General features: G+C 37.4%; 1 protein-coding gene across 1 annotated transcript in view; it reads left to right on the top strand.

Moving 5' to 3' along the window:
• cntn2 (contactin 2) overlaps positions 1-17,996 on the top strand; it is a 137,058-nt gene that overhangs the window by 54,945 nt on the left and 64,117 nt on the right. Inside the window, exons 4-9 of the mRNA XM_028796741.2 lie at positions 10,157-10,332; positions 13,929-14,024; positions 14,223-14,435; positions 14,843-14,945; positions 15,529-15,710; positions 17,253-17,389. Coding sequence (XP_028652574.1) covers positions 10,157-10,332; positions 13,929-14,024; positions 14,223-14,435; positions 14,843-14,945; positions 15,529-15,710; positions 17,253-17,389 — 907 coding nt within the window. The remainder of the gene's footprint in view (positions 1-10,156; positions 10,333-13,928; positions 14,025-14,222; positions 14,436-14,842; positions 14,946-15,528; positions 15,711-17,252; positions 17,390-17,996) is intronic.

Consider the following 17,996-nt stretch of genomic DNA (forward strand, 5'->3'; position numbering starts at 1 on the left):
GCTATAAAAAGAAATCAGTGAAAATGATTCCACTGTGCTTCCTTCCGATGTTCTGCAGAGTCAGCATCTACTGCTGCTGCTGATGTATGGCTTTTGCCTGCCAGAAAGCTGAAAGGATTTATGTAAAACAAGCTGTTCTTCTGGGTTGGGGGGTTTCTACCTCAAGAAAGGTAACTTATTTTATAAAGTATTGAGCCAAGAAAGCAGATGCCATCTGTGCATATGCAAAATATTTATAGATAACATCCATGTCTTTAAGATGTATGGTAACAAAACTGCTATGTCTCCTGCAGAGATTTTTTAGTTATCTATAATAATAAAAGGCAAAGCCCTCACTGACTGACTCACTCACTGACTGACTGACTGACTGACTCATCACTAATTCTCCAACTTCCCGTGTAGGTGGAAGGCTGAAATTTGGCAGGCTCATTCCTTACAGCTTACTTACAAAAGTTAGGCAGGTTTCATTTCGAAATTCAAAGCGTAATGGTCATAACTGGAACATATTTTTTGTCCATACACTGTAATGGAGGAGGCGGAGTCACGTATCGCGTCATCACGCCTCCTACGTAATCACGTGAACTAAAAACAAGGAAGAGATTTACAGCACGAGTCACACGCGGGAACGAAGGTAAATGACGTTAATTTTTGACTGTCTTTTAATACTGTGTAAGCATACATATTAACACATTTGCAATTAAACGTGTGCATTTACGGGGTGATTTCTCAGGCTTAAAAGCTCACCTTTTATCAAACGCGGGAACAAAGGTAACTGACGTTGTTCACTGTCTTTTAATACTGTGTAACCATACATATTAACACATGTGCAATTAAACGTGTGCATTTACGGGGTGATTTCTCAGGCTTAAAAGCTCGCCTTTTACTAAAAAGGTAAATGCAAAACTATTTTCAATCAGTTTATTGAAACGCTCCCGTTAAGGATTGCAATAACATATTTGCGAGATAAAAGAACGAAGTAGGGGGAAATGGAGGAACAGCCGGAAACAGCGAAGAGCAAAAAATTAATTAAACAATTGAGAACGGAGCGAGTGAAGCATACAAGCATGTTCATAAGGGAAACAAAGCACGGTGTAAAATGTAAGTTTAAATTAAGTTTATAGAAACGCTCCCGCTGCGGATTGCAATAACATATTCGCGAGATAAAAGTTTAATGAGAAGACACGAGGTATAAACGAACCACACGCCGTGACGCAACGTTAAGGGCAACAGTTTCAACCATTCTATGATCTGCTTCTCGCAACTGAAAGACGGCACATGGCGGATGTTAGCCGACTTGCTGACCGCAACGTTAGGGGCTTCAACTATTTTGCTTACGCCACATCTCAGTGCCAACACTTTGCAGACTCTACTTAAAAGACACGCCCTCCTCACTGGACAGTTAAAAAGACCAATCAAACTAACGATGACATCAAGTATTACCCAATCAAAAGTAGGAAAGGAGGCATCTTCATAAAATGCGTGTGGGATGATTTGCATGACACGCTGCTTTAAAAAAAAAATGATAAAAAAAATACGGGATAAATCCCGTCCAGTATTGATTCAAAACGGGACGCGCAATTTCATTCTCAAACGCGGCACGATTCCGTATTTTAAAGGACGGGTGGCAACCCTACAGTGCCAGGTAACCACCCATACAATCAGATTGTGATTCAGACTAGAAATGCAATGAATGTAATTACCCCGATCTACATACAAGGCGAAAGTCTTGCAACATTCAAAGATGATGGTTTGGGATAATTAGTACTTATTAAGTACACCATGGCACATAAAAGAGCTTATGAAGCCTTGAACCGAAAAAAGCAAGATCTCAGAGATCGTAAAAAAAAAAAAGGAGGTAATGTCGTTTTACTCGCTGTACATTTTAGTCAAACATTACCAGTTATTCCACGAGGGAGACCAGCAGATGAACTCAACGCGTGTTTAAAATCCATGCTTCTCCCACGCTCGGTTATATGTCGCGTGTTCTCGGGTAGGTACACCAAAAAATTTATACATTTAAGCATGTAATGGGCAAACAAAAAATGAGGTATACCCGAAGGCACTGCAGTAGTACTCAATGTAACTTTACTTCTTAAATGTTAATGTTTTACTGTTTAATAATTTATATGCTTCTTATATATTGTTCAAATTCTTTTATCAAAATACCAGTGACAGCGCAATGCACGATAACATGGAGTGAATACACCATACGCATCCGCCCACGGCCGCCCTGGTGTGCGCAGATAGGAGTTGATTCTAAAATAAAATAAACATAAAAAGAGTAATACAATCATCACCCATAAAGCGGATAGCAGACGTGACGTATTATATGTGTACCAGATTTCAAGTCAATAGGTGAAACGGTTTGCAAGCTACAGGTGATTTAAAATCCTGGACAGACCAACGAAAAGCCACGGTAGCAAATTATAGAAGATTTTACTGTTTAATAATTTATATTTATATGAAATGTGCTTCTTATATATTACTTCATATTCTCATATGATAATGATGTTAATGTTGTTTATATTGATTTCTATGTTATTGTAAGTGCATCTATGTGTGTATATGTATGTATGTATGTATGTATGTGTGTATATATATATATATATATATATATATATATATATATATATATATATATATATAATATATGTGTATATGTATATATAATATATCTGTATATGTGTGTATATGTGTGTGTATATGTGTATATGTATATATATATGACAGCAACACTCATAACAATGACAACACAATTACATTGACAATCATGTTACGTTATTTTTAAAATGTTTCCTTTACTTTTTCATAACCTCTTTAACACACTACTTCTCCGCTGCGAAGCGCGGGTATTTTGCTAGTTCTCTATAAAACTGATCCATTTGTTTCCAATTAAATATTATAGAAAGATTTCATTGTATTTGTCTTGATTTCATTTAACTTCATATTTTTAATAGGGTGTATACACTGTCACAGTAAGAGTCGAAAGACATCAAAAAGGTTTGGGGCACCCACCCGTATATTGTGCCCTGGCTGAAAATGGGTAAATTAGCTTGGGAGTTCACAGGTCTGAGTCCAAAATGGAACTGATCTTAAGGTTGTAAAGATGGTGGCTTTAAAGGCTGTGACAGGAAGTGATGTCATCAGTGGGGCTGGAACCGTGTGTGATTTCCTGTGGATGGTGTGCAGAGGATTGAGAAAGAAAGTCAGTGCATCTCACCACCGCCTGTCTGACGTGGAACTACAATTATTCAGACAGATTATTCAGATTATTGCCTCTCAATCGCTTGTGTGTGACAACACATTTGACATATGCTGCATACATTAATATATGGAGAAGTGTATTTTACAGTATATGTTATTGGATTTAAGATAAGTCGAGTCTCCACCTCTAAACTTGCTGGTAATAACTTGTGCAGATCATCATTTTCTTATTTATTGACACTGCCATTTCCCCCACAGCAGCTCCTGAAGAGGACCCTTATCAGCTAGCTAAATAGTAATTTCTTATGAAAACAAAATGGCAAACTAAAGATTAATTAATATCTAAAGGACCTACTAAAGCAAATGCAGCAAATGGATATTTACAGTTAATAAGTTAATCCTTAATTATTGAAGGATAAGCTTGGTATTTTCAATTGAAGTTGTTTCTTCACAATCGTGGTATATGTTAGTTTGCCACAAGAAATTGCATTCTAAAGGTAAGTATATTTTATAAATTAAAAAAAATAAATATCTCACTCTTGCATTTTTCAAATCAAAAATATTATTGAGTATTGAGACTACATACATATTGCAAAACAGTATGTCCATGTCATTTTATGTGAATTGTTGTCTCTGTTCTCTGGCCAACTAGGCACTAATCACTGAAAAAAATCACACTTACTAACATCGTTTATGTTCTTTCACTGCAGAGAAGCTTATATGTTTATTTCACAAAGATATTGCCTGGTGCCACTTGCTTGATAATGTACAAGTTTGCTTCAGTGAGAGAGAATACTGAGCACACATGAAGCATGCAGTCAAATGACTAGAACTGAACAGACAATAAATCCATCCATCCATCCATCCATCCATCCATCCATCCATCCATCCATCCATCTGTCTATCTTGTTAACCTGTATATCCATGGCAGAGTTCTGTGGGCAGCTGGATCCTATCCCAACAATTATTGAGCACTCAATCACAGCGTAAACACACAAACATGGGCCGCTGTAGCAATGTTATTTTACCTAACCTTTTTCAAGTTTAAGTTTGCTATATTCTCTATAGATGTTAGGATATAGCGGGTTGTATAATGGATGAATGGCTGTTTTAACATAGGCAAAGAAGTAGTGCAGAGCTGTCATTCCTGCCTCACAGCAACAGGTTCTATATGGAGTGTGTTTGTTGTCTCCATGTGTTTATGGATTGATTGATACCAGAGAGTATCAATGAATTTACTTACTCATAAACCTTGTGCTCAGTTCTTTTATTTCCATATCCATCCATAAAAAATGTGATAATTAGTTTGTTGCACTTCAATCTGGTCTGTTACACACGCTGCCTTTTTCATTTTCTGAGTATTTTTTATTGTTTTATCGGAAAGTGCCATGTGCAATTGGCTTGGCTTTTTCAAAATGTTAAGGCTTTTATTAAAAATATAGTACAGGGTAATCAGTTCAGTTCAGATTTAATGTAGTGTTTACAAAGTACAGTGAAATTTGTTTGTACTCTTTTCACCACAACGATGCTACTGGGCATTTATCTAAGTCTGTGGTTGGGGGTCTAGGTTGTCATAGCTCTACCCACGATGACCGCTGCAAACAGAGAACCAAGCAAGAAACATATCCTCTCCTTGACATAATAGTACCAAGAATCTGTGATAAAATCTATTATTTACAATTTACGTTTTCGTCACATGCACACCTCAGAAACAAATCTTTGGTACTTCAAAGTGGGCGTATTCAGGAAAGTTTTAAGACTTTTCTTCACGATGTTAACCCAGTACCTATTAGCTCCATTGTAAATTGCAAAAGCAAGCTAGTTATTTTTTTAAATTTATAAAATATGCTTCACTTTAGAATGCAGTTTAATGTGGCAAACTAACTTAAATATACCATGATTGTGAAGAAATAGCTTAAACTTGAAAAATATCAAACTTTTTTTTTTTATTATTCTGTTGTATTTTTATGTACTTTAAAACAATGTGAAATGAAGTGTGTTTTTTGGTACATGTACATGTATTTATCTAGTGAGAGTTTGCATACTTGACCTATCTACAGTATTTAATGTAGGTGATGGACTTTGCTAAAGATGCAGCTTTTCTCCTGTCTCATTTATGAGTTTCAAGGGCAAGATATGAAGGTGCAGCCTATGTATATGCAGTATCCATGTTATGAACCTAAGGGTTACATCTCTGCTCTGCAGATAACGACATAAGAATAATTTTAATAAGAACAAGCATTTTGTTCTAATGTAGGTTATCAATCCCATTCACCAAACTTTTGAAAAATATCATCCAGTTGAGTCTTTATCTGTGCATGAATGTTCTTTCTTGTTCATGAACCCATGTTAATGTAACAACTGTAATCCACTGTACCAATTCCTTGGTAATTTATTGCATAATTTTCCCCTTCATCTCTCATTCTAACCTCTCTTTTCTTCAGAAGAAGAGTCATTCCTCAGAGCTTACACCTTGCAGTCATGGAAATGCTCATGTTTAGACTCTTTCTTTGTAGATATATCATTATGGGGTTTGGAGAACAGAACTGTGTACAATATCCCACATGAGGCCCCAATAGTATAGTTTTTAATGTGTATATCTTAACCTTGATTTGTGCTTGCATGGTGTACTAGTTCAAGTTCAAGTTCAAGCACTTAACATAGCTTAACATTCCATTAGACTCCCTCATTGCTTCTGAGGACTGGATATGGATAATGAAGAGTCAACTGAGACTCCTAAATGCTTCTCATAAGGTGTATTCTCAATTTTCAGACCACCCAACACTGGGTTTTTAAAGTCAACATAAGAACAATAATGTTTTACTGAATCAGAGCCAACTTTAAACAACTATCCCACCATTGCATATCACAATAACAAACTAATGGATGATGTTCAGTTTTTGAATTTTGAAAGAGCAAGGATACTTTTGGTCCTCAAGAAAGATAATCATTAAACAAATAGCTTTTTTCTGTAAAAGTGAATTGACTAAAACATGTAATGATCATAAATCTAAAAGCAAGTCTACAACAAAATACTGAAAGACTCAAGTTCACAGTGATATTGTGGCATAACCAGAAACAAGCAGTTAATACCAGAGAGGTGGACTTGAGTCACATGACTTAGACATGAGACTTGACTTGACAGAATAAAATAAGACTTGAAACTCGACATGGCCTTCAAGAGCAATGACTTCCTCTTGGACTTTCACTTTCATCTTATGACTTGGGATGACTTGTGTGTAAGTATTTAAATGAAGGTAGAGACAAAGTGCTGGAAACGTGCTCCCACCAATTATACAATTTAACTACAAAGATTATAAAATTGTTAACAGTAAAAGATTTGCAACATGCACAACATGTTTTGGAAACAAATCTTGGAGAGGTATGGAACATAACATGAGGATACACAAAGAACAGTAACTTTAGTTTATTTAGTAATTAGTATTAGTGAGTTAAGAGTAAGTCAAAGCTAAACAATAATTTAGTAATTGTGAAAAGGTAGTCATTTCAACGTTATCAAAGCTTGCTATTTATTTGTTGATATTTTAGATTTTAGATTATGTCTACTGAGTGCACAAGACTGTTTGACTGTTCAGGAAAGGAATGTCAACTCCACTCAAACCAAGAAGGTCATTGTTAAAAAAGACAAACAGATCTGCATGATATGTCTAACCTCAATAACATGGCACAGTGGCATCTCATTAAGAAAAGTACTTGTCAGAAAATAGATTAAGTCTGGAAAAATAAACGCGCAGTTAGCTGAAAAGGGGAAAGGATAAAAATGATAAATAAGCATCCCATGTCAGCATCTCTCGCTTTCCAACGTGCACAATTCTTCTTGTGCCAAAAAGCAATGAAATTAAGCTGGTTTACATTAAGCTCCACTTAATCAGTCCTGAATGTTGTCATCTTCTCAAATGGGACCATCACTACCTTAATCAGTCATGGGAAACACTGAGAATGATTTTCCTCCTCTGCATCTGGTGCTCAGTGAGATAAAGGTTATTTTTTCATTATTAAAATGCATAAAACAATTAGTTTACTTAATGTTGCTTTTGAAGTTTATGAATTTCTCAGTCAAGCAATCCATTCCATGCTGCTCCAAAGACGCTACATTGTTCTTCCAGACTGTCCAAATGAATGTTGGCCAGTTTGGTCTTTTGGAAATACAAGGCATCATAGCCCTGTGAGATAATATATCCTCATTTTTTTGAATAACTTTTTTTTATTATTATGATCAGTGGTGGTACTCGAAAATGGTTTAATGTTACATTTTTATATGTATAGTGTTTTTTCTTTTGTTTTTTCAAGTATTAAAAGGTTGGAAACTGTACTAGTAAATGTAACACATGGCATTCAATCTGGTGTGAAACAAACATTGACTTGTTTGGGGCTTGAAGTTTAAGACTGACTAGAAACGTACTTGTTGTGACTTGAGACTTAACTCAAGACTTGCCCATCATGACTTGGGAGACCTAAACTAAGACTTGAGTGGAACAACTTGAAACTTACTTGTAATCTGCAAAATAATAACTTCTTACCACCTCTGGGTTAATTATTTTGGAGTTGCAGTAGATTCCCTTCGATGGATGATCCAAATGCATTCAACAAAAAGATTGATCAAAATTTACATGAAGTGTTTGTCTGCAGCACTTAGAATGAGAGTGGATTCTAGCAGTTATTACACTTTTGTAGATCGGAAGTTGGTGTGGCACAGGTGTACAGTGGTAGCACTGCTGCCTCGCTGTAAGGAGACCAGGTTTCACATCCAGGTCCTCCATGCATGGAGTTTGCATGTCCTCCACTTGTCTGTGTGGGTTTCCTCCAGGTGCTCCGGTTTCCTCCCATAGTCCAAAGACATGCAGGTTAGGGGCTTTGGAGACATTCAATTAGCCCTAGTCAATGTGTGTGTATGTGTTTGCCCTGCGATGGAGTGGCATCCTGTCCACAGTTTTTTCCTACCTTGTACCCTTTGCTAGCTGGAATAGGCTCCAGCAGGACCCCACAACCCTGTTTTTAATGCAAAGCTGGTTAGAAAATGACTCGGATGTTGGAGATTGTGGTTTAGATAAATATTGAAATTAGGTAGTAATAATAATAGTACGGCGGCACGGTGGCGCAGTGGTAGTGCTGCTGCCTCGCAGTTAGGAGACCCGGGTTCGCTTCCCGGGTCCTCCCTGCGTGGAGTTTGCATGTTCTCCCCGTGTCTGCGTGGGTTTCCTCTGGGTGCTCCAGTTTCCTCCCACAGTCCAATGACATGCAGGTTAGGTGGACTGGCGATTCTAAATTGGCCCTAGTGTGTGCTTGGTGTGTGGGTGTGGGTGTGTTTGTGTGTGTCCTGCGGTGGGTTGGCACCCTGCCCAGGATTGGTTCCTGCCTTGTGCCCTGTGTTGGCTGGGATTGGCTCCAGCAGACCCCCGTGACCCTGTGTTCGGATTCAGCGGGTTGGAAAATGGATGGATGAATGGATAATTAATAATAGTACAATATATAAATGTAGTTCTTCCATTATTTTTAACAACGTTCGCAAGAATGATAATATTTATTGTAAAAAGTCTGTAAAAATCAAAAACATACAGAAGAATACATAACATAATGCTGATCAACATTACACTTGCTATTATACCTAGAAACAAAAGTTAGACGGTTCAAAGATAGAGGAGTAATATAATGGTGTTTATCTGCCCAACAGCACTGCTCTCACAATGAAATCAAGTTAGACAAAGATTAGGTAACAGCGATTGATGAGCTATGATGGGATGAATGTCCTGTTCTTGTTTTATCAAAAAAAAATAAAACTGAAAAAAAAGACACAGGATTCCCAAGGCACTTACATAGCACATGCTAGAAATGCATGGTCCTTTGAGTCCTTGTATTTTCACAAGGAACACAAGATAATAGCCTTAAATCACTTTAATGATGGAAAGAAAGAAAGAAAGAAAGAAAGAAAGAAAGAAAGAAAGAAAGAAAGAAAGAAAGAGAAAAAATTCATGGAAAAGCTTAATGATGATACACATTCTGCATCAATCCCCATCTACCTTTCCACATTTTTCCACATGTTCTCGTGAAATTATTAATTCCATGTCTCCTCAGAATAGTTACAACAGTACGATAAAAAAAAAGATTCACCCACGCCATGTTTCCCCTCCTCTTGTGCCTTTACTCTGGGTTGCATTTGACAGCAAGGTTTTTAAGAGCATAGAGTGCTACTTTGCACCTGATGTAGTAAGAACAGATGATGTTAAAATTGAACCATGAGTATGACTGACTGAAAGAACCTGAGCTAGTCTCTAGTACAAATCTGGTTAAAGACAAATGGGAACAAGTTCAACAATGCAAACGAGAAGTAAATGGGAATCAAAACTTGCAAGGCATGGAGTAGTAAGTTGAACTGAATGTCACAATCAAAAAAAGGTAGGAGGACAAGTAAAATAAAGGGGCACAAATAAAGTGAAAAGAGATCTGAAGTGAACTCAAAGAGAAGAAATCAAAAGAAGAAAGCACTTGAATTTTAAAATAAAGCCTGCCTAAAGACATTGAGCTTCTGCATCATGTAGCTGCCTCATAACAGTTGTTTTCAGGAATCTCAAAGTGACACACAGGACCAGTGGAAGGTGGAAATCTGTAGACAAAGTGGTGAAATGGGGTGGGCAAGAGCTCAGAAAAGGTCATAAAGAGTACTGAGTGTGCGTGTGTGTGTGTAGTTGTAGGGTGGAAAGCTGGAAAACCTTATTATTCATAAAACTTCAGACTTAGTTATTTATCAAAAATAGCTCAACTACTTAAGGCTATGTATTAAAATTCTATATATGGAGACAGGTGTCAATGTAGAACTCCTTACCTCATTTATTTTGTTGGCCATATGTTTCAAATTGATTACAATGAAGGATGTCACTCTTTTCTATCAAACATTACATTTGCTAACATCTATGTTATGACTTCTTCTCCTCAGGTGGAAAATAAATGGCACACAACTGAACTTGGATTCCAACTCACGCTACACTCTAATAGCCGGGAATCTGGTCATTACCAACCCCCTACGGGCTCAAGACAGCGGCTCTTATCAATGTCTTGCCAGTAATCCAAGTGGCACAATCATCAGCAAGGAGGCAGTTCTGCGATTTGGCTGTAAGTTTTAGTAACTTGAAATATTCAAAAGTGAGTGGGCAATGGTGACATCTTTGAAAGATGTTTTAATGTAAATTGATGCATTATGTTTTCCTTTAGAAAAGACTTAAACACTTTTGTAAAAATTGCTTAATAGTTTGCAGTTAAACAGAACTGTCACCTAGTCATTGGTAAACGGTAAACTTTTAGTTAATTGGCCAACTTACCTGGAATTGTGGATATAAATAAACAGGGAGAAAGTTTCTTCTGGGAAATTCAACATGGCCTAACACAACCCGTGATGAGACAAAATGACTCTTAGACAAAAGCTGTAATCCAGCAAGACAATGAAACTGTTATCCAGATTAGTTGCAAAGAAACGCTGTATGTGCTTGTGGTCTTTCAAGGTTGCACTTTGGCCAGTAGAAGACTTTATACGTGATGGTGACACCATCAGGTATAGCGTACTCCTGATGCCTGATGGGAATTGTAGTTCATGCGTCAGCACAAGTTTTTGGGTGCCTCCTTCCCATTATAACCTTTCTCTCCGATATGACATATATAGCCCATATTTTAAGTAATGGTAAGGCACATGCAATATTTTCTTAAAGTTGATTCAGACTTTTTTACATGATTAGTGCACCAACAATCAGACATCCAAATGGCTTACAGCTTTGTTTATACACTTCGCCCAGTAGAAGACTTTGTGCGTGCTGATGGCATCATCAGGCATAGCGCAATCCTGCTGCCTGATGGGAATTGTAGTCCATGTGTTGGCACTGGTTTTTGGGTTACTCCTCGTTATAACACTTATCTTTGATATGACATATATAGCTTATATTTTAAGTTGAACCAACAGCAAGGCACGTGTACAATTTTGTAAACATTTGTTCAAACATTTTTGTGTAATTAGTAAGCCAACAAACAAACAACCAAGTGGCTTACAATTTTATTTATATAGGTTATTTTTATTAAAACATTATATATAATATGGCTTTTTTGTCCCAAAATCAGGAACAATTTTCCTCATCTCTCACCCACTTCTATTCGAAGAATTTCACCCCACTACTTTTAAGTCAGTAGGTAACTCATGTTCTATACTATTTGTAATTGGTAAAAATCAAATTCTCACTTAGAGGATCTGTCACGAGTACCTGGCTGCAGAAAGGGCCTGACAGCATGTGTACTCTCCCAGGGCCCGGACCGCGCACAAACCCTATAACGTCATTAGAAATCAACAAGCCACATCGTCATTAAGGGTCAACAAGCTCCAAGCCGTCATTACGAACAAATATCAAAGCCCCATAACGTATGATTTTAGCCAAGAATTTTGATGCTGTGTCGTTCATTGTGTAATGTCATTGTGAGTTTTTTGAAAACATTCATAATGCATTTCTCTTGAACTCCCATTTGATGATTTTTATCAAGTTTTGTAATCGCAACTGGTACTGCCTCTCTGATCTGTTCAAAACTTTTTAAAAATACGGCAGGTTCTAATTAATAACATTTCTGAATAAGCTTCTTTTTGGGGAAAAGAATACTCTTCCTTTTTTGTTGCTTTTATAGAGCAGCTTTGGTCGTTGGCTCTCCTCTTTCTCTTGCGTAGGGGTTGAATTTTGCTTCGTTAAGTTTGACTTGATTGTATTGAATGTTATCTGCTTCCAATTAAAATCAATTAAAATAGAAAAAAGAAAACGCTTTTTTGTTTACAAACGCCATTTTTGAATGAAAATATAGTAGTGTGTAGGTAGCCTTCATCTAGACGTGACTATAGCAATGTTCCTTTATTTTGGTTGACCATTTTGGCTGCCTAATTTTCTGCTTGACAGTTGGGTGGTCAGTGTGATGTTGTAGGTTTAAGTCCAAGAATTGTTGACCTGTGGCTTTTGTCTCATAAAACTGCTACATTTCTGTTGCATATAATAAAGTCATTTACTCTTGATTTTGAACTTATAGGGAGAATGTAACAGAAATAAATAGTGAGCCTGTTGCCTTTTGAGTTATAGTAATGTGTCTAACATAGACTGAACAAGATTAGCTTCGGCTTCTGGGTCATAGCCATGCGTTTGTAGCTGTCTCATTTGTCGTTTAGCTTAATGAATCATTGCAGAATACGAAAACAGTTTGTAGTAATGCTCATTAATAAGTCATTAACAAAAATGTTATGTAATACTTAACAGATTATTAGTTCATGTACATTCAAAGAGTTGTAAATGTCATTAAATGACAATTGATATATTAGTTAATTTTCATTAACAGGTCATTAACAAGCATTAAAAGATGCTTTTTTACACTTCTTGTAATCGTTTATTCATTGTGTGTAGATCTTTTTGCAATACTTAATCTAAAGTTGAAACTATTCATCCATTGTAAAGTTTTATATGGGTTAATTAATGAAAGTAATAGAAGTTGTTATAAATATCGAGTCCACATGGAGATTAGCCTCTAAAAAGCACTGTGCAGCATTTGATGTGGATCAAAGTTACATATGCACCAAATATGAGGTAAATATACTAAAAATACTCATTAAACGAATTAGTGATTACTTTTGAGGAAAAGGTGCAGAGATGCCACATTGGACTGATGACAGTAATATTTAATTTGCATCAGACTGTAGTGTAGATTGATCTACCAAACCATGTTAAGCACATGCCAGTAGGCAGTGGTGGGTAATTTGTACAGTCAAGAAACAAACAAACAGCAGGGTCTTGTTTGCTCTGTATATTCCTAAATTAGAAAACATAATGAAGTTATGAGCCAAACCAGTGAGTGAATAATACAATAAGTAGAGATGTTTGAGCTTCTTTATGTAATGAGCTTTTGACTGCAATTGCAATCAACTACACCTACTGTAATACTCTCGCGTGCTGAATTTCATCCTCTGTGGCAAAGTGCTTTCTCGTTTCACCAGCCTGAAAAGTTAATGTCATAGCACCAATATAGCAGGGTTAATTTCACGGAAGCCACCACATTCTCCCAGTCCAAACAAGGATGTGAACTTCAGTTCGATACTCAGAACTGAGCTGGAAAAGCAACTGTCCTGGCCACTGAACCCAAAAAGAAGCACCATTGTCTGGAGTGAGGAGTGAGGGACTTTCATTTGGTAGCCAACTCGGCTCACTTGAGCACTAATGCACTTACTAGACAAACACTTACCTGAATTAAAGTGTACAATATTATTCAACCATTTGTTTGCACTCTAACGACATTATCTTATTCAGAGAATGTGACACTTTTTTTTTGCTGTGTGCTGTTTTACACAAAGCATAAATATCTTTTCCTGCCAAATATCACTTTCACCTTCTACTTTTAAATTATAATTATTTATATAATTTAGAATGTAATTAAATGCTTTAATTAGTTAATGAAATCCTTATCCCTGAATATTTAAATATTAAAGGTGAGTATTAGGATGGAAACCAATTGTGTGAACACTTAGAATTCTATATGTCAAAGTGAACACTCTAGAACTTGAAAATTCACACACTACTTCAAAGAACGAAAGTGGGAAGCTTAAGAATAAATCCAACATATTATCTTTCTGTGGCTGACATGTGTCTGCACTGATCAGATTTAAAATTACTTCTCTGTTCTCTTTGTCCTTCTCTTTCCCTCAGATCTCCATGAGTTTTCCCCCGATGAGAGAAGCCCCCAAACTGTGAATGAGGGAGCAGGGGCCACACTTCTGTGCAATCCTCCCCAGCACTATCCCAGTAAGCTAATATCATTCTGGTTTTCTAAACCTCTAAATTGTATTTCTAGCTTTTGAAAATAGATCTTCATTTACCCCACTGAACAACAGTATGCTGTACTTCATTGTTGTTTTTCTTATTTCTAAATGTGAATGTATAAACAGTAAATGCATTCTGCAAAATTTACATTGTGATATTTTCTGTTCCATATTTTAACAGGCCTATCATATCGATGGTTGCTGAAAGAGTTCCCCAACTTCTTGCAGTTGGAAATAGGAAGACACTTCATCTCCCAAGTCACAGGGAACTTGTATCTGGCCAAGGTGAAAGCTGACGATGTGGGCACATATTCCTGCTTTGCTACGAGTCGTATTGATTTCATCACCAAGAGTGTCTTTAGCAAACCCACCCGTCTCAACGTTAACCCAGATGGTTAGATTCTTGTGTTTTACTGATATTTCATGCATAATTAAATCAATAATTCCATTCATTTACATACTGTATGTGGTGAGAGTTTAAGCACAAGTCACATATACTCTGAATTTTGCAAGTCTGCTAAATAAGAATTTGCCTTAATATAGGCAAGTAAGTGTGAATACTTGTTTAGACTTTATCTTTGATAAAACCTGCAAATGGAAATGTATCCCTTTAGGTTCAATTTTTTATTAAAATGTAGAAAATGTAATTATGGTACACTCTGGTAGGTGGCAAATTACACAGATGGGAAGAAAATTCAAACATTATTGTAAAATTAAGATTTTTTGTTGTGGATAATTATCCTAGCTTCTTACTGTGCATAGTGCCTCAAGTCTGCCTTTGATTCTCTTTTCTTTGTACAGCTAGTCACAGGAAGTATAGCCCCAGTATCAAGGTACGCTTCCCATCTGAGACTTACGCGCTCACCGGACAGGTTGCTCAACTGGAATGCTTTGCTTACGGCAAGTAAGTATATAACTGCTAAAGTCACTGTTATGTAACCAAAGTTAGAGTAGTCTTTGTCTTTTTATCACCTAACACTCATGTTATGAAACAAATTCACAATGAATGTCATAGTGGAAATAAATGGTATGTAGAACAAAAGCATTTTATGGTTGCTCGTTCATATAGTTAGTTATTCATTGAAAGCTGTTTGAAGTCTTCCTCATGTAGTCAGTGCAAATGGAAAAAGTGAAATCAAAGGGAAATTAAGTATTTTTTTAGTTTTTATAATACATTTTCAGTATAAACTAAGATGGCAGCATGATAGGTAATATACAGATGTCAAACATCATCCTTCTCCTATATAATGCCTGTTTTTATTCCTTCCATTTCATTCCAACCCATTTCAACCTCTCCTCAACCTCATGTGTAACTATTTCTAAACCTGGATTGTTCCTTTACATTACACCACCTAAACCCACCCCACTCATTGTGTTTGCTCCTATCATGAAACTCATAAAATAAACTAATGCCCCATTCCCATGCCATCATTTTGCCAACCTCCCAATAAACACTCCTGTGCTTCCCCTCCACCTCCACTTTCCAGCCCAGTCCCTGTGCTACGCTGGAGAAAAGTGGATGGCTCCCTTCCCTCGAAGGCTCTACTGACAGCAGATCAGCCTGTCCTTCAGATCCCTGACCTAAGCTTCGATGATGAGGGTGTCTATGAGTGTGAGGCTAAAAACTCAGAGGGATGGGACACCTACCAGGGCCGGATCACAGTACAAGGTACCCTGATCTTGATGGGCAGGTAACTAGTGAGGTCTACCAATATGGTTTGTGAACGAAGGCATTGTAATACTTAAAAGCATTTCAACTCTGCCAGTATTTAGTTACACCAGTCAGCCACAGCATTAAAACCACTGACAAGTGATGTGAATAACATTAATTATCTCATTACAATGGCACCTGTCAGAGGGTGGGATATATTAGTCAGCAAGTGAGCAGTCCATTCTTGAAGGTGATGCGTTGGAAGCAGGAAAAATGGCAAGTGTAAGAATCTGATTGACTATGATAAGGGCCAAATTGTGATGGCCAAATGACTGGGTCAGATCATCTCCAAAAAGGCAGGTCTTGTGGGGTTTCCCAGGTATTCAGTGCTTAGTATCTACCAAAAGTGGTCCAAGCAAGGACAACCAGTGAATCGGCGATAGGGTCATGGATGTCTAAGGCTCATTAATGTGCATGGGGAGCAAAAGCTAGCCTGTCTGGTCCAATCCAACAGAAGAATTACGGTAGCACAAATTGGAGAACAACTTAAAGCAGGCCATGAGAAGAAGGTGTCAGACCACATAATGCATCTCAGTTTGCTGTGTGTGGGGCTGTGTAGCCACAAACCAGCCAGAGTGCCCATGCTGACCCCTTTCCATTGACAAAAGTGCTTACAATGGGAATGTGACCCTCAGACTTGGACCATGGATCATTGAAAGAAGGTGACTTGGTCTGTTGAATCACATTTTGTTTTAGATCATGTGGATGGCCAGGTGTATGTGCATCGTTTACCTGGGGAAGAGATGGTAGTAGGATGCACTATGGAAAGAAGGCAAGCCAGTGGAGGTAATGTGATACTCTGGGCAGTGTCCTGCTGAGAAACGTTTGGTCCTGGCATTCACATGGATGCTACTTTGACACGTGCCATCTACCTAAAGTTTGTTCCTGAATACATACACCCCTTCATGGTAATGGTATTCTCTGATGGCAGTGTCCTCTTTCAGCAGGATAATGTGACCTGCCACACTGCAAAATTATTCAGGAATGGTTTGAGGATAATTGACTTCACCTCCAAATTCCCTGCATCTCAATCCAATTGAGCACCTATTAGATGTGCTGGAATAACAAGTCCAATCCATGGAGGCCTCACCTTGTACTTTACGGGACGTAAAGGATCTGCTGCTAACGTCTTAGTGCCAGATTGCAGAGGACACCTTCAGAGGTCTTTTTGAGTCCATTCCTCAACAGGCCAGAGCTGTTTTGGCAGCATGAGGGGAACCTACACAATATTAGGCAGGTATTTTTAATGTTGTAGCTGATTGGTGTACGTTAAGTAGGCCAAAAACTTTGGAGGGTTAATGCCGTATATGATGGTGATCAAGTGTAGTCAAAGCTTTTACATCATTTTGTGGTTTCCACTTCACATTTACTTTCAGTAATAAATGTAGATCTTCACAGATATAAAATGTTGCCCATTTCTTCTAAAGGCTATATGGACTTCATCATTACATTTCTGTTTGTGTTTTTTACACCTTTTCCTGCTTTCTTATCCACTTTCAGCCCAGCCAGAGTGGCTGCATGTCATGAGTGATACAGAGTCAGAGATCAATTCTGTGCTACGATGGAGCTGTGTAGCCGCAGGCAAACCCAGGCCTACCATTCGATGGCTTCGGAATGGGCAGCCACTCAACTCACAGGTACTGCTTAAGACATAGATGGCCACAATCCTGGCCATGTTAAACATGGTTTTAAGCAACTTGAAACTAAAATCTGATAATGTATTTCCGTCTGTGTTTGAAGGTTATGAACAGACAAACACAACCATTGGTACTAAATACCTGCTGGCTGACTGTTTTCAATATAAAATAAATAATAACAATTCAGTGATAAAAAATATTTTTAAATAATGCTGAAATAGTTTAATAATGACTACAATTTTGTGTGGCAATATATCTTTTTTTTGTAGACATAAAATAGATTCCTTTACTCAGTGAAAAGTACACTTTATTTTAAAATGATTCATTGTGGGTTGCACAGTTCCTTAGCATTCCATACGACTTACTCAGACGTCTCAAATTTGATCGCCCTCAGTGTGGAATTTGTATGTTCTTTTTGTTTTTGAGTGGTTTGAACACCACTGCTTAAACAGAAATTTTAGGCTGTCCTGATATTTAATATGTATAGCTTTGTGTTTGTGTGTAAAAAAAAAAAAATGTTAGAGTAAAATCCAATATAATATGGATTATTAACGTGCACTCATAAATAACAGGGTATGCAGTGGCTTCTTTGAACCAAAGGATATGC

This window comes from Erpetoichthys calabaricus, chromosome 3 (genome assembly GCF_900747795.2).
Source record: "Erpetoichthys calabaricus chromosome 3, fErpCal1.3, whole genome shotgun sequence".
Classification (NCBI taxonomy): Eukaryota; Metazoa; Chordata; class Cladistia; order Polypteriformes; family Polypteridae; genus Erpetoichthys; species Erpetoichthys calabaricus.